The sequence below is a fragment of the Staurois parvus genome, unplaced genomic scaffold (assembly GCF_062004578.1).
Source record: "Staurois parvus isolate SC_StPar_1 unplaced genomic scaffold, SC_StPar_1.0 ptg000135l, whole genome shotgun sequence".
NCBI classification, from domain to species: Eukaryota; Metazoa; Chordata; class Amphibia; order Anura; family Ranidae; genus Staurois; species Staurois parvus.
In genome coordinates, this window is record NW_028317931.1 from 2666943 (window position 1) to 2692625 (window position 25683).

The 25683-nt window shown below is 42.5% G+C and overlaps 1 protein-coding gene across 1 annotated transcript in view; it reads left to right on the top strand.

Annotated features, from left to right (window-relative positions):
* The window catches only part of TTC12 (tetratricopeptide repeat domain 12), a 186269-nt gene that overhangs the window by 73434 nt on the left and 87152 nt on the right, over nucleotides 1-25683 (top strand). Inside the window, 2 exon segments of the mRNA XM_089673107.1 lie at nucleotides 20698-20769; nucleotides 24185-24243. Of these exon segments, the coding sequence (XP_089529233.1) occupies nucleotides 20698-20769; nucleotides 24185-24243 (131 nt within the window).

Below are 25683 nucleotides of genomic sequence, written 5' to 3' on the forward strand. Positions count from 1 at the left end.
TTGTGCAAAATAAACTGACTTTCTGCTTCACAACCACTATTGTACGTTCAAAGAGTTAGATCCAATTACACGCCGGGTGGCGGTAATATTTTTTGGGTGATTAGTGCATTCCAGTGACATAAACGTACAGTTTCCAGCCAACGGCAAGCTGCAATTGACCGATTGTGCTAAATAAAATGACTTTCTGCTTCACAACCACTATTGTACGTTCAAAGAGTTAGATCCATTTACACGCCGGCTGGCGGTAATATTTTTTGGGTGATTAGTGCATTCCAGTGACAGAAATGTACAGTTTCCAGCCAACGGCAAGCTGCAATTGACCGATTGTGTACAATAAACTGACTTTCTGCTTCACAACCACTATTGTACGTTCAAAGAGTTAGATCCATTTACACGCCGGGTGGCGGTAATATTTTTTGGGTGATTAGTGCATTCCAGTGACATAAACGTACAGTTTCCAGCCAACGGCAAGCTGCAATTGACCGATTGTGCTAAATATACTGACTTTCTGCTTCACAACCACTATTGTACGTTCAAAGAGTTAAATCCATTTACACGCCGGCTGGCGGTAATATTTTTTGGGTGATTAGTGCATTCCAGTGACACAAACGTACAGTTTCCAGCCAACGACAAGCTGCAATTGACCGATTGTGCTAAATAAACTGACTTTCTGCTTCACAACCACTATTGTACGTTCAAAGAGTTAGATCCATTTACACGCCGGGTGGCGGTAATATTTTTTGAGTGATTAGTGCATTCCAGTGACATAAACGTACAGTTTCTAGCCAACGGCAAGCTGCAATTGACCGATTGTGTACAATAAACTGACTTTCTGCTTCACAACCACTATTGTACGTTCAAAGAGTTAGATCCATTTACACGCCGGGTGGCGGTAATATTTTTTGGGTGATTAGTGCATTCCAGTGACATAAACGTACAGTTTCCAGCCAACGGCAAGCTGCAATTGACCGATTGTGCTAAATAAACTGACTTTCTGCTTCACAACCACTATTGTACGTTCAAAGAGTTAAATCCATTTACACGCCGGCTGGCCGTAATATTTTTTGGGTGATTAGTGCATTCCAGTGACATAAACGTACAGTTTCCAGCCAACGGCAAGCTGCAATTGACCGATTGTGTACAATAAACTGACTTTCTGCTTCACAACCACTATTGTACGTTCAAAGAGTTAGATCCATTTACACGCCGGGTGGCGGTAATATTTTTTGGGTGATTAGTGCATTCCAGTGACATAAACGTACAGTTTCCAGCCAACGGCAAGCTGCAATTGACCGATTTTGCTAAATAAACTGACTTTCTGCTTCACAACCACTATTGTATGTTCAAAGAGTTAAATCCATATACACGCCGGGTGGCGGTAATATTTTTTGGGTGATTAGTGCATTCCAGTGACATAAACGTACAGTTTCCAGCCAACGGCAAGCTGCAATTGACCGATTGTGCTAAATAAACTGACTTTCTGCTTCACAACCACTATTGTACGTTCAAAGAGTTAGATCCATTTACACGCCGGGTGGCGGTAATATTTTTTGGGTGATTAGTGCATTCCAGTGACATAAACGTACAGTTTCCAGCCAACGGCAAGCTGCAATTGACCGATTGTGCTAAATAAACTGACTTTCTGCTTCACAACCACTATTGTACGTTCAAAGAGTTAAATCCATATACACGCCGGGTGGCGGTAATATTTTTTGGGTGATTAGTGCATTCCAGTGACATAAACGTACAGTTTCCAGCCAACGGCAAGCTGCAATTGACCGATTGTGCTAAATAAACTGACTTTCTGCTTCACAACCACTATTGTACGTTCAAAGAGTTAAATCCGTTTTTATTTTTGGGGTGCTTATTGAATTAAAGAGTATGTCAGACAACACGCAGAGGAGTGGCAGAGGAGGCAATGTTTCAGGAGCGAGCAGACGTGGCAGCAGAGGAAGGGGTCGAGGCAGCACAAGTCGCAGACAGAGGCCAGTGCTCCCGGTGTCATCCAGCAGTCGTGTCTCCACCGACAACCCTGCCGTCATCGATTGGTTGGCTCGGTCGTCTTCCTCTTCCCAGGTCACCTCTGACACCTACAGCCAACGGTCGGTGGGTACGTCAGACACAACCGTTAGTTGGCATAGCCCGGGAGCAAGCCCACTGAAATCACGTGTCCTCGACCTGCCCCTGTCCTTTGGTGTTCCCTCACCAAGCGAAGTATCGCATGCTGTGGGCTCAGCCCCACTGTACAGTGAGGAAGAGCTAACAGAGGGCGGTCAGGAACGGGGGGAGACATCCGCCTCTTCAGCAGCCAGGCGAAGAAGTAGTGGCGAGGAGAGTGGCTCGGTAGCCGGTCTAGAGACAGGTCTGTCTCCTGACCCACACGCAGAGGGGGCTAGTAGTGATGCGGAGACCCTAATTGATGATGATGAGGCTGATCGCACTTGGCAGCCTCGTCGTCATCAGGCTATTGCTTCCGCATCATCAGGAGAAGAGGGTGCCAGCTTGCCAGCGAGCAAAACAGTCGGTGGGTTGCCCAGGAGGCAGCAGGGTCGCAGCAGTGTCAGTGGAGCCAAACGGCCACGGAGTAGAGCACCAGCTCCACTGCAGCCTACCACCACGGCCAGTAGTGGTGCCGGTGTGCACGGAGGAAGTAGCAGTCAGCCAGTGAGGAGTAGCGGGGGCAAAGTTTCCTACTCGGCGGTGTGGCAATTTTTCGTCAAGCCGCCCGAGGAAGTAAACGTAGCCGTATGTCGACTATGTGGCCAGAAAGTCAAGCGTGGCCAGGGGGCCCATGTTGGGACTACAGCGTTGCGTCAGCATATGCAGCATCGCCATTCGGTGGCCTGGGAAAACCGTGATAAATATACGGCGGTTCTGCCTGCCCCAGCCCCCGCTCCATCACCCGCTCCGTTACTTGCTCCGTCACCCGACGTCAATCGCCCTCTATCAGCCAGTCAAGGCTCCAACACCTCTGCTGAGGGGAGTTGTCGCTCGTTGGCATTAGATGCTCCTTCTCCTGCTACTCCTCTTCACGGATTCCGTCAGCAGTCTTTCTTGGAATCCGTTTCCAAGAGACAACAGTTTGCGAGCACGCACCCGACGGTGCAGAAGCTGAACGTCCTCCTGTCCAAGTTGCTGGTGCTGCAGTCCCTCCCTTTCCAAGTGGTGGACTCAGCACCTTTCCGAGAAATGATGGCTTGTGCCGAGCCGCGGTGGAGAGTGCCAAGCCGGCATTTCTTCGCCAAAAAGGCAGTGCCAGCCCTGCATTCACATGTAGAAGAGATGGTGGGCCAGTCTTTGAGCATGTCGGTCTCTGCCAAAGTGCACGGCAGCGCCGACGTGTGGAGCTGTAACTACGGTCAGGGACAGTACATGTCATTTACGGCCCACTGGGTGAACGTGGTGCCGGCACAGCCGCACCAGCAACTTGGACAGGTCACGCCGCTTTTGCCTCCACGTTTGCACGTCCTTGGTCCAGCAAAGATGTCCGCCTCTACCACCTCTTCTTCCGCCATGTCCTCAGCCGCCACCCCCGTGCCAAGTCCCATTACCCGACCGGCATATCACATGTGCAGGGCGCAACGGTGTCACGCTGTGCTGCACCTGGTGTGCCTTGGCGAACGTAGTCACACAGGGGAGGAACTTCTGAGTGTAATGAACAGAGAAATCGACAGATGGCTGTCTCAGCGCAAACTGAAAATCGGAACCATGTTGACCGACAACGGAAAGAACATGGTGTCTGCTCTGCGTCAAGGAAGGTTGTGCCATGCGCCATGCATGGCTCACGTGTTCAATCTGGTTGTCAAGCGGTTCCTAAAATCCACCATCCCACTGCAAGACATCCTTAAAATGTCACATAAACTTTGCATGCATTTCAGCCATTCCTACACCGCAAAGCACACCCTCCTTGAGCTGCAGCGGCAGAACGGAATTCCACAGCATCGCCTGATCTGCGACGTTGCAACAAGGTGGAATTCAACCCTACATATGTTAGACCGCCTTTACGAACAGCGAAAGGCCATCACCGATTTCCTGATGTTACAAGCGGATAAAGGTACTCCCCTGTGTAATTTCGATGTCAGCCATTGGCAGCTCATGCGTGACACCTGCCGCTTGCTCAGGCCCTTTGAGGAGGCCACGCTATTCGTGAGTCGGCAGGACTATGGGATGAACGACGTCATTCCTCTGTTGCACGTCCTGGAACAAATGCTGTTAACAATGGCTGGTCAGGGTGCGGTAGACGTGGCGCACAGATCTCAACGCCACATGACCCCTGTGGGGGCATGACAGGAAGAAGAGGAGGAGGTAGAGGAGGACATTGGTGCTCAGGAATTATTGAGTGAAATGGGTGGTTTTTCCACTCAGCGGACAGGAGTGGAGGAGCAGGAGCATCTGGTAGAGGAGGAGGAGGAGACAGAGGACCCAGATGCACCGTGGCAGTATGCTGTGGAGATGGAGGCAGGGAGTCCCTCGCATTCCTTGGCACAAATGGCCCATAGCATGCTCGGTTGCTTGCGTAGTGACAGCCGAATAATAACCATCAGACAGAGGGATGACTTTTGGCTGTCCACCTTGTTGGACCCTCGCTACCGTTCAAAAATGGTGGCCTTTTTCACACCTGCTGAGAGGGAGGCCAAAATAAAGTACTATAAAAACCACCTATGTAGTCAGTTGGTCTCTGCCTTTCTGCGCCAACGTCCATCCTCAGACACTGTGGGCCCTGTGCGCTCGCGGGAATTGCTTTGTATATCTGTCGCCTTAGGGGCCGCTGTCTGGCGACATAATTTTTTGTCACTGTGTAGACATCTATTTATAGGCCGATGTTTGGCCACAAAAATATATTTAGTAATAACCTAGCCGTTCAGGCCGCTCCCTGAACACCTCGGGAATTGCTTTGTATATCTGTCGCCTTAGAGGCCGCTGTCTGAACAGCTCATGAATTGCTTTCTATATGTGTCGCCTTTGAGGCCGCTGGCTGGACAGCTGATGAATTGATTTGTATATATGTACTTATTGTCCGCTGTCCGGACAGCTCATGAATTACTTTTTGTATATAGCCTTCCAAACCACTCTCAGAATAAGTCATGATATTCATGCTGTGTATAGCCTTATAGGCCAATGGTCAATCAAGTCATGATTGTTATAGTGTGTATAGCCTTATAGGCCGCTGTCTTTACAACTTTATAATTCCATGCAGTATATAGCCCTATCGGCCACTTTCTGGCATCCAGTTGCTGTAGCCCCCATCACCACACTGTGCCACGGGCCCCTGTACCGCCTTCTCATACTGCTGCCAGATCTATCCTCTGCCATGTGCGTCTTTGTCGTCTGCTCACACTGCTGGGTTCCAGTTTTAAACCTAGGCCTGTGTATGGCTTCCGAATACTGCTGCCTCCACCGCCACCCTGCGCCATGTGCCTCTGTCGTCTGCTCACGCTGCTGACGGCTTCCGCTTGTTAACCTAGGCCTGTGTATGGCTTCCGAATACTGCTGCCTCCACCGCCACCCTGCGCCATGTGCCTCTGTCGTCTGCTCACGCTGCTGACGGCTTCCGCTTTTTAAACTAGTCCTGTGTATGTCTTCCGAATACTGCTGCCTCCACAGCCACCCTGCGCCATGTGCCACTTTCGGGTCTCCTCACACTGCTGCCAGGTCCATACTGATTCATGGCCCCCTGTACCGGCTCCTCATGAACGTGGTTCAGCGGGTTTGCATCACTTAACGGCAAATCGTTGACAAATGCTGGGACGTTCAGTGTTGTGCGCATTAAGCCAGACACCAAAGGGCAGCACAGACCTGTTATTACTCGCTCAAGCATGGCTGAACAAAACCAGTCTCTACCACAAATTGGACCCAGACCTGCCCAGGGTCTCGTAACTAGATTGCACGGAGGAGTAGAGTCCGTTATCGGAATTAAATAGACAAAACGCCACACCAAAAAGAGTGGCCATTTCCAACACTTATTCCAGAAAGAGGAACAACCCGTTTCATATACGGCCCGTAGACGTTTCACGTCTGCCACATTCAGTCGATTTAAGACGCAAGCTCCACTTCCTGTGGTCTCTGACCGTCGATATACCTTTAAGTGTCAGCTTTGAAGCTATATTCCCTCCGGAGCACTGACACTGGTGCCCTTCCGTCAACATGCCTTTAAGTTTCAGTTTTCAACCATATTCCCCACAGAAGCCAAACTCTTGGGTATCCCAGAAGCTGCTCAGCGGGTCAGGGCAATAAAGCTCCCGGTTCGCAGGTTGTTCCGTCTTATGGATGGAAGTACGACGGTATATGATCTTCTTCGCACCCACGGCATTACCTCATAAAATTTCTGCATTGCATCTGCAATCACAACGCTGACTTCCCGGATCGCCACTCAGCCATTGGACTCTTGATAGTCGTCTCCCCACACTGCTGCTGGGGGGACTTTTTAACCTAGGCCTGTGTATGGCCTTCAATTGAAGCTGCTTCCGCTCCGCCACTCTGCCATTGGACTCTTGATAGTCGTCTCCCCACGCTGCTGTTGGGGGGACTTTTTAACATAGGCCTCTGTATGGCCTTTAATTGAAGCTGCTTACGCTCCGCCACTCTGCCATGGGCCTCTTGGGTATCCCAGAAGCTGCTCAGCGGGTCAGGGCAATAAAGCTCCCGGTTCGCAGGTTGTTCCGTCTTATGGATGGAAGTACGACGGTATATGATCTTCTTCGCACCCATGGCATCACCTCATAGAATCTCTGCATTGCATCTGCAATCACAACGCTGACTTCCCGGATCGCCACTCAGCCATTGGACTCTTGATAGTCGTCTCCCCACACTGCTGCTGGGGGGACTTTTTAACCTAGGCCTGTGTATGGCCTTCAATTGAAGCTGCTTCCGCTCCGCCACTCTGCCATTGGACTCTTGATAGTCGTCTCCCCACGCTGCTGCTGGGGGGACTTTTTAACATAGGCCTCTGTATGGCCTTCAATTTTAGCTGCTTACGCTCCGCCACTCTGCCATGGGCCCCTGTACCGCCTCCTCATGCTGCTGCCAGGCCCATAATCTGCCATGGGCCCCCGTACCGACTCCTCATGCTGCTGCCAGGCCCGTAATCTGTCATGGGCCCCTGTACCGCCTCCTCATGCTGCTGCCAGGTCCAGAGTGTGTCATGGGTCCCTGTACGGCCTCCCATTGCTGCTGTCTCCATCGCCACACTCTGCCATGTGCCACTTTCAGGTCTCCTCACACTGCTGGTGGGTTCCATTTTGTCATAGGGTGCTGTATGGCCTCCCATTGCTGCTGCCTCCACCGCCACACTGTGGCTCCACACTCTGGTTTTGGCCCCGTGACTGCCCAAATGAGTGAAGTGTGCGGTGATTCTAAGATCGACGGCACTCATCTGCATGTCATACTGACTGACAGTATTATTTCTCTTCCCCAGCAGACTCCAAGGGCATTTAAATTAAAGGTACAGTGTTCTGCACTAATATAAAGGCTCTCTGAAGCCTAGAAACACCCTTTTTATAAGTTAAATTTGCAGCGAATATATTCGGCTCGAAGCGAATTTATTCGTCGAATCAGCCGAACCGAATTTTTGAATAATTCGCTCATCTCTAATGACCAACCTTAGAGTCTTATAAGTGTCTCATGCGTATAGCAGAGGGAAAAGAGATCAGAAAAATGACATAAGGGATCTGAATAAAGGTAAGTACACATTATAAAAGGATACTGTAATCTTTGTTAATTTTTCACGTTAGAGGTTTACAACCACTTTAAAGCTAAAAGTCCTGCCTAAGGCCCCTTAGGCTTTGCTAGGAGACTTGCTGCTCAGCGGGGGATCTATCCGCTAATCTCCTCTAAGCAGGCGGATGGCTGGTCCATGTCCATTCCGCTTATGCAGAGCGAACACAGACACAGCCCGCTCTCCTCTATGGGCGGTAGGATGTAAACGGACCACCTGTCTGTTTACATCCGACTGCCATCTGATCTGATTGGATTGGATGTTGGCAAGTGTAAACGGACACATCCATTTACACCTGTTGCTCCATAGAGAAGTTTTTCCAATTGAAAAACTGACAGCCAGACCTGATCGGTCCGCTCGTGTAAAAGGGGCCTAAGAAATGGCCTTTTTATTGTGCCTGTTTGATTTTAGGTGGACTAAGTTAGTAGATTTTGAGACTAAGCTCTCCTCTAAGACTAAGGCTATCTATAGCCCATCATTAAAAGAAGAAGTCATAGTAACAGACTGCACCTAGGAAAAGAAGAGTGCACAGAGGTTAGTTTGACTAATAAAACAGAAACCCTGCTCGGCCAGGAATTAGGAAAGATGTTTGAAAAAGTCAATAGTACCATACTAAACTAAGCTGGAGAACTGTTGAGGTCATATCTTTTATTCTTGTACTGTTGAATAAAAGAACTTTGAATAGATTCTATGTACAATTATTTTGAATAGATTCTTAAAAAAACAAAAGAAGACACATTTTGGCTTTATATTTTTCATTAATCAGATTGTGTTTACTCTTCAGTCAATGTGCTGCCATTATATATATATATATATATATATATATTTATATAGTATGTATAATATATATATATATATTTATAATAAAAGAAATGAAATGAACAGCGGTGGTGCTAAATCCATCAATAAAAGGATTAGCACATCCAGAGTCTGAATCATAAAATGCTAGTATTTATGGTGAAATTCCTCTTCCGAATTCTGCACACACCTTACGCAGCTAAAGAAAGTAATTGAAGTGCCACACAATTAAATCACACATCCCCTATGGTAGAGTAAATGTTTAGAAAAAAGCCATTTTACCTACTTTAACAGCTACTGCTATGAATATTTTCTTTTTAAATACTTTTTATACTCTCTAAAGGCTCTGGAATTTTAGATAAACCTTATATAATTTAATGTACGATATTTATTGAGTGTAAGAGTTGATTTTGAGCCACATGACCGTTTACTTTTTGCTCTTTGCAGTTATATGTTTTGATAATGTTTTAGCTGCCTAAACAAAAACTGAGTAGGACTAAATATGTAAAGCACTGCCATCTTAAAAGTTAAAGGATAAGTTCCACTTTGAAAGAAAATAGTCTATGCAATCAAGGGGTCTCGGGAGGAAAAAAAATGTAGCAGGTTCTAAAAATGTTGCACAGCAATGGAGAGCACAGTGCTCATGCATGAGAATTCAATTAACGATGACGTGTGATGCTGATGGTAAGTGTCCTAGAAACAGCACAGGTTGAGGCAAAGATAGTTATGAAAGTATTTTGCTGGGCTTCTCAGAGGTGGGGTTGAAAATGGCATACAGTGCCAGGATAAGGTCATCCAGCGCCCAGGGCAAAGATGGCGAATTGTTCCCCCCCTGCTAGGTCCCCAGTAGAGTCCCCCTTTACATCAGGTGTCCCCAATAGATTCTCCCTTTACATCAGATGTCCCTAAAAGGGCCCCTTTACATCAGGTATCCCCAGTAGAAGCCCCCTTTACATCAGGTGTACCCAGTAGGCTCCCCCTTTACATCAGGTGTCCCCAATATAGTCCCACTTTACATCAGGTGTCCCCAGTAGTGCCCCCCTTTACATCCATATCCCCAGTGGTGTCCCCCTTTACATCAGGTTTTCCCAGTAGAATCTCCTTTACATCAAGTGTCCCCAATAGAGTGTCCTCATGCTTCTGAGTTGTTGCTCCCCCCCTTTCCCCCTTGTACTGGCAGATCAGTACTCACAGTGTCCTCTCTTCAGTACTGTGACACGTCACGGGTAAGAGAGGAAGGAGAACACAGTCTGTCCTCCTTCCTCAGCAGTGCTGCACTTAGACTGTGGACAGATTGATGACAGCTCTCAGTCAGCGCTGGCTCTTTTCCTCCCCATGCTGGCTGGAGTGAGGAAAAGCTGAATCCTCCCTCCAGCATCAGCTTAAGGTCACTGCTCCTTCTGACAGCAGTAACACTGAAGTCACTCCTGTCAGTAAGGATCAGGATAAGTAGCCAACTCAGCAACAGCCTCCTCAGCACCAGCCGGGGCAGGTGCCCACTGAAAGGGCAAAGTAACCGATTCTGTTGGAAGAAGAATCCCCTTTCCCGCCTGCTGGTATTCATCTACACTATGCTACTCTGCTGTTCTGTTGCTCTGTTGGAGCTCTCTGTCCTTCTAGGTAGTAGTTCTTGATCAGGACCAAAACACTGTAGCATGAGGAACATGGGGAAAAAAAGCTAAATCTGTGTAAGAATATATAACATCCTAAGTCTAAAATGCAGTAGTGTGGTGCTTCAACCCCTCCAGCTTACAGATACAAACAAAAGAGCTGTACCTGTGCCCAGACCACAGCCGTACCTGTGCCCAGACCACAGCCGTACCTGTGCCCAGACCACAGCCGTACTAGCTGTTTAACAAACATCTAAGCAAGGAGGCTGGCAACATAGCATTCCATACTCTGGAATCTTCTTTATTAACTGCTTCCCGACTGTCCTATAGCAGAACTACTGCTACAAGGGGACAGGGCTGTGCAAAATCAAAATTATATATGTGATTTTGCATTTCCGGGAGGCTACAGATGTCGATCACCGGGTCCCGGCCGGCGGAGATTCCCCGTCAGCACCCGGCAATCGCTGAGTATCACTGACAAGGGAGAGACCTGTGTGCAAACAACACAGGCCTCTCTCCTGCCAGCAGTAACATGCTGCTGTGCATTCCTCTGCACAGGAGAGAAATACACAGCAGCATGTTTCCCTTGTAAAACACACACAACACACTTAGCAAAACAGCACACAGTTAACCCTTTGATCGTCCCAGTTGTTAACCCCTTCCTGCTCAGTGTCATTAGTACAGTGTCAGTGCTTTTTATTAGCACTGATCACTGTATTAGTATCATTGGGATGTCAATGGCAGTTAGTCAGTTCCCCCAGTGTCAGAATGGCCGCCGTGGTCCCGCAGTCCTGCTATAAGTCGCCGATCACTGCCATTACTAGTACATAAAAATGAAAACAAAAAGTCCAGTATATATACCGCCAGTTGTAAACGCTATAGCTTTCACGTAAACCAATTAATGTACATGTTTTGAGATTTTTTTAAGCAAAGACATGTAGCAGAATACATTTTGTTCTAACGTTATGATGAAATGAGATTTTTTTTTAATTTTTTACTGGATATGTTTTTTAGCAAAAAGTAAAAAATATTGTTTTTTTTTTAAATTGTCAGTCTTTTTTTGTTTACAGCACAAAAAATCAAAAACGTAGAGGTGATAAAATACCACCAAAAGAAAGCTATATTTGTGGGAAAAAGAGGACATAAATTTAATTTAAGTACAGTGTTGCATGACCCCCAATTGTCAGTTAAAGTAATGCAGCGCCGTATCACAAGAATGGCCTGGTTAGGGGGGGGGGGTAAATCCTCTGGAGGGCAAGTGGTTACAGATCTATCAAGAATAACAAAATCCTATACACAGACAGTGTTGATGCGCTTCCGCCCGAGTGGGCTTTAGTCATTATGCATCAACGCTGTGTATAGGATGTTGTCACTCTTGATAAATATTTGATAAAGAAGATTTTAGAGCATGGAACACCTTGTTGCTGATCTCCTTGCTTAGATATAACATCCTACCTGGAGCCCCAAAAGGGTTAGGCAGTCTTATGCATCAATGGATTAGCAGATGAGCGTAGAAAGGTGAATAGCAGTGGGTGGGGGAGTTTTATTAACCTCCTTGGCGGTATGATTCTTTCCGATTTTTTGTGCTGAAAGCGGTACCATTTTTTTGCATGGAAATATGTAGTTTTTTATTGTAGGCTGTAATTTTTAGGAATAACTCACTGAAATCTGTCCGAACAAGAGTCTAGTAAACATTCCGGATATGATAAAATTTGAAACACAAAATCATAAATTATAATTTCATAAATAATCATAAAAAATAATAATATAATAATAATACATTTAATTCAATAATATAATCAAACCAAAAACACTGAAATTTGAAATACAGAGGCAAATTCGCACATTGCTGAGCAAAGTCGCAGAATTGTTTTCAGTGTCTGATGACGAATTTTCCCACAAATCATTATCGCTCAATTCTGCAAGTGGTTCTGATTTACTATCGCTGTTCTAAAACCGCTTTTGACGTAAAGGGACGGTTTTTGGACGACATGGACTTTTCTAAGTTTCCAGGCAGAAAGAACATTCAAAATGCAGGCAGGGCACAGGACAAAGCAGTAGGGACAAATGTATGTGAAATGCATTGAAATAGCAATGACAGCAAAAATGACATTTTTTAAAAAATTCAAATTTCCCGCCGGTTCCGGCGCCCGTACGTCCTGACGTCACAGGGACCGGAACACAGAAGCCGGATGCCGGCATCAGCCGGAGGAGATGGCCGGGGACGCTGGAGGGGACACATCGCGGGAGCGAAGGGCAAGGTAAGTGAACCTTTGACTTTGTCCTGTGTTGTCTCATTCGGTTTACCAGTGTTAACCAGCGTTATGTAAAATGTGTATTGTTTATGTATATATTTAATTTATTTACTATGACCAGATCTTAAAAATACCATATACATTCACCGGCCTCTTTATTAGGTATACCTGTTCAATTGCTTGGCAGCGTAAATTACTAATCAGCCAATCACATGGCAGCAATCAATGCATTTAGGCATCTAAACATGATGAAGATGATTTGCTAAAGTTCAAATCGAGCATGAGGATGGGGAAGAAAGGGGATTTAAGTGACTTTGACCATGGCATGGTTGTTGATGTTAGACAGGCCGGATTGAGTACTTCAAACTCTACTGGGATTTTCATGCACAACCATCTCTAGGGTTTACAGAGAATGATCCAACAAAGAGAAAATATCCAGTGAGTGGCAGTTGTGTTGACGAAAATGCCTTGTTGATGTCAGAAATCGGAAGAGAATGGGCAAACTGGTTTGAGATGATAGAAAGTCAATGGTAACTCAAATAACTGCTTGTTACAACCAAGATATGCAGAATACCATCTATGAATGTACAAAACATCAAACCTTGAAGCAGATGGGCTACAGCAGCAGAAGACCACTCCTGTCGGCTAAGAACAGGAAACAGAGGCTACAATTCACACAGGTTCACCAAAATTGGACAACAGAAGATTGGAAAAGTGTTGTCTGGTCTGATGAGTCTCAATTTCAGCTGCAACATTTCAGACGGTAGGGTCAGAATAAACAACATGAAAGCATGGATCCATCCTGCCTTGTATCAACAGTTCAGGCTGGTGGTGGTGGTGTAATGGTGTGGGGGAGATTTTCTTGGCACACTTTAGACCCCTTAATACCAATTGAGCATCGTTTAAACGCCACGATCTACCTGAGTATTGTTGCTGACCATGTCTATCTACCCTTCTTCTGATAGCTACTTCCAGCAGGATAATGTCACAAAGCTAAATGCATCTAAAACTGGTTTTCCTTTACATGAAAATGAGTTCACTGTACTCCAATGGCCTCCACAGTCACATCTCAATCCAATAGAGCACCTGTGGGAGGTGGTTGAACGGGAGATATGCAGTCAACAAATCTGCAGCATCTGCATGATGCTATCATGTCAATATCGACCAAAATCTCTGAGGAATGTTTCCAGCACCTTGTTGAATTTATGCCATGAAGAATTAAGGCAGTTCTGAAGGCAAAAGGGGGTCCAACCCGGTACTAGCATGGTGTACCTAATAAAGAGTATATATATATATATTTAATATTTCCTAGTTATGAGTCAAAACAGTTATGATTTGTAACCTTCTTGCTCATCTCTCCTAGTCTTAGATTATTCTTGTATAAAGTTTCAGTAACATCTCTTTTGAAATATGCAGTTCAGTTTTTGGCACCAATTCACAAAAACAATATTGAGGAACTGGAGAAAGTACAGAGAAGGGCAACCAAATATGATCACCATGTATAATACATAAGGGGGATATGATCTCCATGTATAAATACATAAGGGGGGTTATGATCTCCATGTATAATACATAAGGGGGGATATAATCTCCATGTATAATACATAAGGGGGATATGATCTCCATGTATAATACATAAGGGGGGGTATGATCTCCATGTATAATACATAAGGGGGATATGATCTCCATGTATAATACATAAGGGGGGATATGATCTCCATGTATAATACATAAGGGGGGATATGATCACCATGTATAATACATAAGGGGGATATGATCTCCATGTATAATACATAAGGGGGGATATGATCTCCATGTATAATACATAAGGGGGGATATGATCACCATGTATAATACATAAGGGGGATATGATCTCCATGTATAAATACATAAGGAGGGATATGATCTCCATGTATAATACATAAGGGGGGATATGATCTCCATGTATAATACATAAGGGGGATATGATCTCCATGTATAATACATAAGGGGGGATATGATCTCCATGTATAATACATAAGGGGGGGATATGATCTCCATGTATAATACATAAGGGGGGATATGATCTCCATGTATAATACATAAGGGGGGATATGATCACCATGTATAATACATAAGGGGGATATGATCTCCATGTATAATACATAAGGGGGGATATGATCTCCATGTATAATACATAAGGGGGGATATGATCACCATGTATAATACATAAGGGGGATATGATCTCCATGTATAATACATAAGGGGGGATATGATCTCCATGTATAATACATAAGGGGGGGATATGATCTCCATGTATAATACATAAGGGGGGATATGATCTCCATGTATAATACATAAGGGGGGATATGATCTCCATGTATAATACATAAGGGGGGATATGATCTCCATGTATAATACATAAGGGGGGGATATGATCTCCATGTATAATACATAAGGGGGGATATGATCTCCATGTATAATACATAAGGGGGATATGATCTCCATGTATAATACATAAGGGGGATATGATCACCATGTATAATACATAAGGGGGATATGATCTCCATGTATAATACATAAGGGGGATATGATCTCCATGTATAATACATAAGGGGGGGGGGTATGATCTCCATGTATAATACATAAGGGGGGATATGATCTCCATGTATAATACATAAGGGGGGATATGATCTCCATGTATATTACATAAGGGGGGATATGATCACCATGTATAATACATAAGGGGGATATGATCTCCATGTATAATACATAAGGGGGGATATGATCACCATGTATAATACATAAGGGGGGATATGATCACCATGTATAATACATAAGGGGGGGGGATAAGATCTCCATGTATAATACATAAGGGGGGATATGATCTCCATGTATAATACATAAGGGGGATATGATCTCCATGTATAATACATAAGGGGGATATGATCTCCATGTATAATACATAAGGGGGGATATGATCTCCATGTATAATACATAAGGGGGGATATGATCTCCATGTATAATACATAAGGGGGGGATATGATCTCCATGTATAATACATAAGGGGGGATATGATCTCCATGTATAATACATAAGGGGGGATATGATCTCCATGTATAATACATAAGGGGGATATGATCTCCATGTATAGTACATAAGGGGGGATATGATCTCCATGTATAATACATAAGGGGGGGATATGATCTCCATGTATAATACATAAGGGGGGATATGATCTCCATGTATAATACATAAGGGGGATATGATCTCCATGTATAATACATAAGGGGGATATGATCACCATGTATAATACATAAGGGGGATATGATCTCCATGTATAATACATAAGGGGGGATATGATCTCCATGTATAATACATAAGGGGGGGGTATGATCTCCATGTATAATACATAAGGGGGGATATGATCTCCATGTATAATACATAAGGGGGGATATGATCTCCATGTATAATACATAAGGGGGGATATGATCACCATGTATAATACATAAGGGGGATATGATCTCCATGTATAATACATAAGGGGGGATATGATCACCATGTATAATACATAAGGGGGGATATGATCACCATGTATAATACATAAGGGGGGGGATAAGATCTCCATGTATAATACATAAGGGGGGATATGATCTCCATGTATAATACATAAGGGGGATATGATCTCCATGTATAATACATAAGGGGGATATGATCTCCATGTATAATACATAAGGGGGGATATGATCTCCATGTATAATACATAAGGGGGGGATATGATCTCCATGTATAATACATAAGGGGGGATATGATCTCCATGTATAATACATAAGGGGGGGATATGATCTCCATGTATAATACATAAGGGAGATATGATCTCCATGTATAATACATAAGGGGGGATATGATCTCCATGTATAAATACATCAGTGGTTCATATAGTGAACTCGGTGTAGAGCTATTCACCCTGAGGTCAACGCAGAGGACAAGGGGGCACTCTTTACATCGGGAGGAAAAGAAATTTAATCCCCAAACACGGAGAAGTTTCTTCACAGTGAGAACTGTGAAAATGTGGAATAGACTCCCTCAAGAGTTGGTTCTGGCCAGCTCAGTGAATTGCTTTAAAAAAGTCCTGGATTCTTTCTTAGATACACAGAATATAACTGGATACTAACATTTATAGGTAAAGTTGATCCAGGGAATATCCGATTGCCTCTCGGGGGATCAGGAAGGAATTGGTTTCCCTGCAGAAGCAAATTGGATCATACTTTGCTGGGTTTTTTTGCCTTCCTCTGGATCAACTGTGGGTATACTATTATAACTTTTTTTTTTTTAATGGTTGAACTGGATAGACGTTTGTCTTTTTTCAGCCAGACCATGTAACTATGTAAGTTTCAATCAGAGAATTTAAACTGCCTTTTCTGTGCTCTATCCTTAAATAAAAAATAATCCATATTACTCTGTATGTTATGTTATGTCCTGGTGTATTATTTATTTAATAATATTTTTGTAAAACAAAGATTTTATATGAGCAATTAAATCAAAACAAAACCAAAGATATCAAATATAGTTTTAAGATGTTTAAATACAAAAACAAAAAAAATGATCCAAAGTCTTTCTAGCTTTTATTTAAGACCTTTACTTTAGTAATAATTTTATTATTATTGGAATTACATACTGTATTTGAATAATACTACTACACAAGCAGGAGCTTCCAGGCTCAATATACAAAATAATACTAGAAATGACTCCAGACACCGTGGCATAAAATGTTATGGGTCATGGAGGGGATAAATATTTTATAAATGTAATAATCCATTTAATGATGAATATTCAAGATAAAGTTTGTGCTAAGTTTGGCATGTCAGGACACATTGGAAAAGTTGTAGATAAGGTAGAGTCCTAATACTTTCAGTCAAAACATATTTGTAGCTACACTGTCTCTTTCCTCCAAGGAAATACAGATGGATCCACAACCTAAAGACCCTGGCTTCCTAGTGATGAAATACACAAATACGCTTTAATTGCTTCTTGTAACCTGTTCATGGATTTTACTTGATTTTGTCCTTGGAAATACTATGACCCATTAATCCTTAAAGTATTTCCTGCTAGCTTCTCTTGGCTTTGCTGTTGCATGATTACCCTTCACATGGTCTAATACTGTAGGGTCCCAGTCCTAGACCTCCAGGGTCCCAGCTTGACCCTTGACCTTGCAAAGTCTACTTTTTGATTGCCATTGATTACCCCCAAAGCCATGTCTGTTTCACTGGTGGGGGGCTGTCTATGCTAAAAGACCAATCAATCAAGCTGCAATGGCATTCTAGATGTTTGTATTTTAACTCAAGTTTTTGCCCCCTGTTATATACACCGTGTTCCAAATTATTATGCAAATTATATTTTTCTCATTTACCTAAATAATTGATGTAAATAACAGTCGGCATAATTCTCATGTTATCAGCTATTACGAGTACAATTCACATTTTATTGAACAAACCTCCTAATGATAACAGGATTTTTTTTAAACATAAAACACTTCCAATGCACTGTTCCAAATTATTACGCACAGTAAGTTTCAAAACACTTTATAGGTTGTAAAGAACTGAAAATTGTCATTTGTTGTGTTTGCAGCATATTTACTGAAATCAAAAGCTATTTCAATCAAACTTTTAACAACATTTTAACTTTTTAAACATTTTAACAGGTCACGTTACATTGTAACATAGGACCCCTTATTTGATAGCAGCTTCACAAGTCTTGCATCCATTGAACTTGTGATTTTTTGGACAGTTTCTGCTTGAATTTGTTTGAAAGATGTCAGAATAGCCTCCCAGAGCTACTGTTTGGATGTAAACTTCCTCCCACCCTCATAGATCTTTTGCTTGAGGATGCTCCAAAGGTTCTCAATAGGATTGAGGTCAGGGGAGGATGGAGGCCACACCATGACTTTCTCTCCTTTTATCCCCATAACAGCCATTGATGCAGAGGTATTCTTTGCAGCATGAGATGGTGCATTGTCATGCATGAAGATGATTTTATTATGGAAAGCATAGTTCTTCCTTCTGTACCAGGGAAGAAAGTGGTCAGTCATAAACTCCACATACTTTGCAGAGGTCATCTTTACACCTTCGGGGGCCCCTAAAGGGGCCGAACAGCTCTGTTCCCATGATTCCGGCCCAAAACATGACTCCACCACCGCCTTGCTGACGTTGCAGCCTTGTTGGTACAGGGTGGCCGTCCACCAACCATCCACTATTCCATCCATCTGGACCACCCAGGGTTGCACAGCACTCATCAGTGAACAGGACTGTTTGAAAATTAGTCTTCTTGTATTTTTCTTCCTAATGCAGCCGTTTCTGTTTGTGAGCATTGGTTATTGGTGGCCGAATAGAAGGTTTATGCACAGTTGCAAGACTCTGGAGGACTCTACACCTTGATGTCCGTGGGACTCCAGAGGCACCAGCAGCTTCAAGTATCTGTTTGCTGCTATGCAATGGTATTTTAGCAGCTGCTCTCTTGATCCGATGCATGGATCTGGCAGAAATCTTCCTCAATGTGCCTTTATCTGCACGAACCCGTCTGTGCTCTGAATCAGCCACAAATCTCTTCATAGTGCGATGATCACGCTTAAGTTTTCGTGAAATATCTAATGTTTTCATACCTCGTCCAAGGCATTGAACTATTTCACTCTTTTCTGCAGCAGAGAGATCCTTTTTCTTCCCCATATTGCTTGAAAATGGTGCTCTGCTTAATAATGTGGAACACCCTCCTTTAGTAGTTTTTCCTTAAATTGGGCTCACCGGCCAATCTAATTATCACAGGTGTCCAAGATTGTTTTCAGTGATCAAAAGAGCCCTGACACACAATGCCATCCATGAGTTAAACTGAAAAACAAAATATTTAATCTTTGTGACACTTAAATATAATTTGCATAATAATTTGGAACGCGGTGTACTAGTCAACCTTGTGTGGAACATCACTTACTATGCATGGAAATTAAAGAAAGATTATATTCTGATAACATTCAGAAAAAAACGTATTGTCATTCTCAAATTTGAAATACCTTCATGGAAATACCCTTATTTAGAGCATGTGCTATGACCTAATATCAGGAAGGTATCACAGTAATGGTTAATCCTTATTTTCAGATATTCAATACTTATTATTCTGATATTTTGCCTTGAGTGTACAACTTTTTGGGCTTGAGCAGACCTTAAACTTGTTTACATTTGTTCATAAATCTGATACCAAAAGACATAAGGAGTTTAATCTCCATTGTTAATTCATATCTGTTACAAGGTAAAATATCCAAAAACTTAATTTAGAATATACAGTATATATAAATGGGAAGCATATGATACGGTTACAGTATCACATTTTTAGTATCGTTTCCAATAAAGCATTTATTTCTGACCCTGCTCTGCAAATTATCTTCTGTCTTATCTATTAGATGTGTGCAAGATAATACCAACTTCTGAAATATGATCTGGGAATACATGTAGGTTGGTAGATAATTTTCTCTTAGCAAGTAAACAACACGAGCAGTGTTCTATTTAATCAACCAACCATGTACCAAGGAAAATCCTGTATTGCAATTTCCCTGCACATGAATGAATATTTAATGTAAATACAGCTTTAGCGTATTCACAAAACTACGTGAACAACCACATTTGTAAATTAACATTTACTATTCATTTTGTAAAGAAATAAACAATATCTATAATAAATAAGTAAACTATGGGGTTTCTTTACTAAAATTGAAGATTGCAAAATCTGGTGCAACTCTGCACAGAAACCAATCAGCTTTTAGATTTTATTGCCAAAGCTTAACTGAACAAGCTGAAGTTAGAAGCTGATTGGCTACCATGTACAGCTCCACCAGATTCCGAGTGCTCCAGTTTTAGTAAACCTACCCCTATGTACTGTATGTATGTAAGAATGAAGGAGTGGGGTCAGGACCTCCCATTGCCTGTTCTTATTTGAACAAATCAGATAAGGTTTTAAAATCCACTGGATTACCCTCTCCCAGAAGATCGTTTAGTTGGGGTATTGTCTGCACAAATTGGCTGGACCAGCAGACAATCAACTAAGAGCAGTTTTAGAAACTTCTGCTGCTACTCCTTCTCCAAGCATTATTATGCATGTTGACCCTTCTGTATGGAAATTATATAATCCATATTCTGCAATGAATTTTTAACTCCATGTTTAAGCAGAAATACATTTGGATTTTGATCAATCTCTTTTCAGCTGTTGTGATGGTTTTATAGCGTTTTCTATGTTGTGCATAATAAATACGTTATAAGACAAGTTAAAAATGAATCTGTTTGTTACGTTCATATTTCAGTGTGATGGAAAGTGCCTAAAGACCTACGTTCATATGGTAAAAGCCTTTCTTGGGCTTAAAAAATTTGAGGAGGTAAGTGAATCCTACTGAAACCAAGCCATTTAAAGTGTACCTGTACGAGTTCTCTTTCAATAATTCCTCTTAATTGTCGTCTTGAAAATGTTTTTGTATTGAATGTAAAATGAATAAAAATAAAACAGTATTAAAAAAAAGTGTACCTGTCAGGAAAAAATACATAACTTTATGGCTACTGACAAGTTAAATGAGTAACATTGATTATCCTGTTACAATGGCATCTGAAAGTCAGTTGTGTCTGAAGATGATGTAAAAAATAGCATTGCATTTTGTTGTGTATGGGGCTGAGTAACTGCAGACCGGGCAGGGTGCCCATACTGACTCATGTCCACAGCCAAAAGCACCTACAATGGGCTCATGAACATCAGAATTGGACCACAGAGCAATGGAAGAAGGTGGCATGGTCTGATGATCGCAATTTCTTTTACATCATGTGAAAGGCCAATTGTGTAGGTTTGTCTACCTGGGGAATAGTGTAGATGGATACAGGATGCAGTATGGAGAGAAGGCAAGCTGGCCGAGGCAGTATGATGCTCTGGGCAATGTTCTGCTGAGAAACCTTGGGTCCTGACATTCATGTGGCTGTTCCTTGACACGTACCACCTACCTGTACATGTTGCTGACCAAGTACACAAGAAACGGTATTTCCTGATGACAGTGACCTCTTTCAGCTGGATAATCTGCCCTTCCACACTACAAAAATGGTTCAAGAATGGTTTGAGGAACAGAACATCGAGTCAGAGGAATAGAGTTGGACCTCTAAATTCTCCTGACCTCAATCTCAAGCATCTGTGGGATGTACTGGAAAAAAAAGTCCAATCCATGGAAGCCCCATCTTGCAACTTACAGAACTTAAAATACCTACTATTGACAGCTTGGTTCCAGATATCACAACATACCTTCAGAGGTCTAGTGGCATCCATGCCTTGACAGGCCAGGGCTGTTTTGGAAGCAAAGGAGGGGGGACCTGATCAATATTAAGGTGGTCATAGACATATAGCTGATTGGTGTATACCTATTTTTAATATGTGTTTGTGTGTGTTTCCTGGTTTAAATTCTCCTTTAAAAAGAAAATTACCTACATTTCTTTGTTTTCAATTTTCTAATAATTTTCAGTAATTCACTTCTAATTGCTATTCAGAGAAAATTATATTCATCTTTACATATGAAGTGATTAATGTGATTTAGAACTGCTTTATATTATTCTTAGCTTAAATCAAACACAATCATGTACAACATTATCAAAGTGAAACTTTGAGGACGAATTATCACTGCAGAACACTTGGTTGGCATTACAAGGCAATGCATATTTAATGAAGCATCTCTAACTTTGTAATCACAGTTCTTTTTCATTCGAGTGGGGAAAGAAGAATTAAAAAAATGAACTTTTGATTAAAACCTCTTTTTCATAGTTGTTCCAAAGATTAGCTTCTAAATGCAGCTTCTAATTCTTTAAAAATAATATGACTTATAACTCTTCTTGTTCATTTTGAAATTGTTTTGATGGTATTAAATGAATTTCGATTTTGTTGTTTTATTATTACAATTATATCATAAATACTGTTTGCCATTTTTAGTTCTTTGGAATATGCACTTCTCAAAGAAATTAAAGAAACACTTCAGATCTCAATGGGAAAATATATCATGCTGGATATCTATACTGATATGGACGGGGTCATGTGTTAGGAACGCAAGGATGCCCCATCGTTTGATGGAAATAATAATGATCAACCTACAGAGGACTGAATTCAAAGACACCCCGAAAATCAAAATAGATCTATTGTTCTGAGGAAGGGAGTTCGACTCCCGAAAAGCATTAGCACTTTACCCGAGGACCTATGTTGCCCATGACTGGCATCTTTGACTCCTTGTCTCTGTTTTTATGACATTTTTGGCTTGTGAGTATGCATTTGTATGCCTTACTATCACGGTAATGCACGAGGAGAGTGGGCCCTGTTTTGTTCTTTTCTGCTAGTACCAAGATTCCCTGATCTATCAAGGGAGGCACTTCAGCAAGTGCTGGATTTCATAATTGGAGTGCAGGAAGAAAAATTTGAGCGCTGGTTTCTGGTTACTGTTGAAGTTAGACTGCCTGTGCAACCTCTGCAAGGTCCAGGTATCGCCTCAGGCTACCAGTAGTAACACGGACCCTAGCCAAATGCTACATTTTTGAAAAAAAGTCAGAAAAGATCAGTGGGGAAAAAATGTCAATGGTCTCCACCTGTAAAACTATTCCTGTTTTGAGGGTCATCTCATTGTTGCCCATCTAGTGCAACTGACTTGATGCTATACTCTGAACAAAGAGTGTTCCTTTAATTTTTTTTGAGCAGTGTATATATAGTATATACAGTGCTCAGCATACATGAGTATACCCCTTTTTAAAAGTAAGATTTTATTCAATATCTCAATGAACACAAGAACAATTTCCAAAATTTTGACAAAACTGAAAGTAATGTTAATAACATAACGTAGATTACAAAATCTTCAGTTTTACTCAAATTAGTTGATGCAAAAATGAATACACCCCACAACAAAAACTACTACATCTAGTATGTTGTATGACCTCCATGATTTGTAAGGACAGCACCAAGTCTTCTAGGCATAGAATGAACAAGTTGGTGGCATATTGCAACATCTCTTTTCCATTCTTCAAGAATGACCTCTTTTAGAGCCTGGATGCTGGATGGAGAGTGATGCTCTTCAGAATTCTCCATAGGTGTTGGATATGCGAATATATGATTTTGCACAGGAGGGCTGCTCTGTAGTAATATATCTGCTATGGGGCGGTCCTTAAGTGGTTAATACAATGAAGCCATTTGGTTAGTGTGATAGCCAGGCAACATCATTACATTATCAGATTGGTCAGCAAAGACAGCCTTCACATCAGTCTTGGTTTCCTAAATTTATTTAAAAAGATGCATCTCAGGGTGCTAGACCTTATAAAATTGCCCTTACAAATCAGAAAAACAGACAGGTTATGGTAAGGTGGTCTAAAAAAAATCAGAAAGTCCCCCCTCATCAATTAAATTATTAGAAAACGCAGCAGAGCCTTCCTAAAGCAGAAGATATACCTGTAACATCCAGAACTTTTGGTTTGTAGTACAGATGCATCCTAAAATTATAGAGCCACCTATTCCAAACTGTTTCAGGCTAGGTAAACATCAGCAGTGCAGTGTATGGAAACCATGTTTTCTAAAGAGAAGAGCTTATGGACTGACAGAAGAAGCAGACTCCAGAATGAATTGAGAGTTGCAATGAACATCTGTTTTAAGGAGACAATACTGTGTTCCTTTACACATTGGTGCATTTTGAGAAAACACTACTCAACAAAAATATTATTCACAGGACAAAAAGCAATAAAAACACACGTGTTTTGGGATACAATCTTTACTTGTATCATTCTTTTCCTTAGGCAAGAACTTGGTATCAGAAGATCTTGAATATAGACACTAGCAAAATGAAACTTGTGAAAAGGCACATAATAATCATCTGTTGTACAAAACGGTGTTCAGTGCCATAGGGTAAACACTATGAGATTTGGGCCATAAAGATGCTATATTGGCTCACCCTAACTATTCTCTGCTTGCAGGTACTCCCCTAAACATTACTGACATAATAAAGAAGTAATATACTAAAGTATATTTTTTCCTTATTAGGCCAATCATGTCCTGGGTGGGGAGTGAGATTTTCACTCCATAATCTCCTCTGCAACATTAAAGGTGCAATTTACTGAATGTCAGCCTTATTTTTTGGTGGGCCTAATGCACACTTAATACTTCCAAAATTGATAGGTGGCCTATTACCAGTTTACTTGGTCCACCAGACTGTGCAAAAGTGTAAATAATCTGGATTTGAGAACAGTCTGTAAATACTGTGCTATCACTGTGCTCCCCAGAAGGAATGCATCACATATACAGCTCTGAAATTCTGCAGTGCTCTATTAAAATATACAGTGTCCTTACAGCTCTCATATAAGCATAGGCACACATAAATATACACATATAGACAAATTACATAGACATCAGATAAGCTAAACGTATGTGTAGCACTACCCCCTTAGGAGCCGCTAGAAGATTTGGGTCCCCCTATAGTCCTGCACAGCCAGGTATCACACATCTTCACCAAGACTTGCATCCAGAGTCAGAAATCAGTCCTTGAGCTTTGGTTTTGTTGTTTTATTTAGGGGAATTGAACTGGGAAAGGGTTAGGGGTGTACAGAAGGCCCAAGGAAAAACTGAGGACAACTTTCTGGAACTATTTACAAGCTTTCTCTGCAGCTCAGTCTCTGATAGAGAGTTAGCCAGCTCCTACCAACTGTAGCACCCCAGACCCTAGATGAACTTTTCCTCTTCACCCAGCAATCTGGTGGTATCCCTGAACAGGGGATCCGGTTCCTGTCACTTTAGGAGATGAACAGTCACTGGTAGGTGGCAAATTTGGTTTCTCACCAGAGTGTTCTTTCCCCTATCTGCCCAGGGGGTGCAGGGGTACTCACTCTGGTCCTCTCCAGTACCGCTGGTGGGTTGGTGGCTGCTTCCAGGCCTTTCCAGCTTGGCATAATTTTTCCCTTCCTCAATCTGGGGGCCAGTAAGTCTCTGGTCTTCTCCTTTTCCAGCTCCAGGCCTGAAGGTAGGCCCAACCCCACTGGGCCTCCTCACAGCCTCCTGCCTTCAGACTCACATTTTCCTCACTATCTTCCACCCGAACTATCCCTTCAACTGAGCAGGCTCCAACATTTTTAAAGATGTCCAGCTCCTTGCCAAGCTTTCTGTTGGGGATTGGCTAGGACCCCTCAAGAGTGCAAGCCAGCCACACTTTATATCCACCCACTACCTCTATGGCCTTCCTCCAAAGCCCTAGAGCAGTGGGAAATTCCAGAAGGGCTGGCCTGCAGAGCCTCTCAGCTCCTTA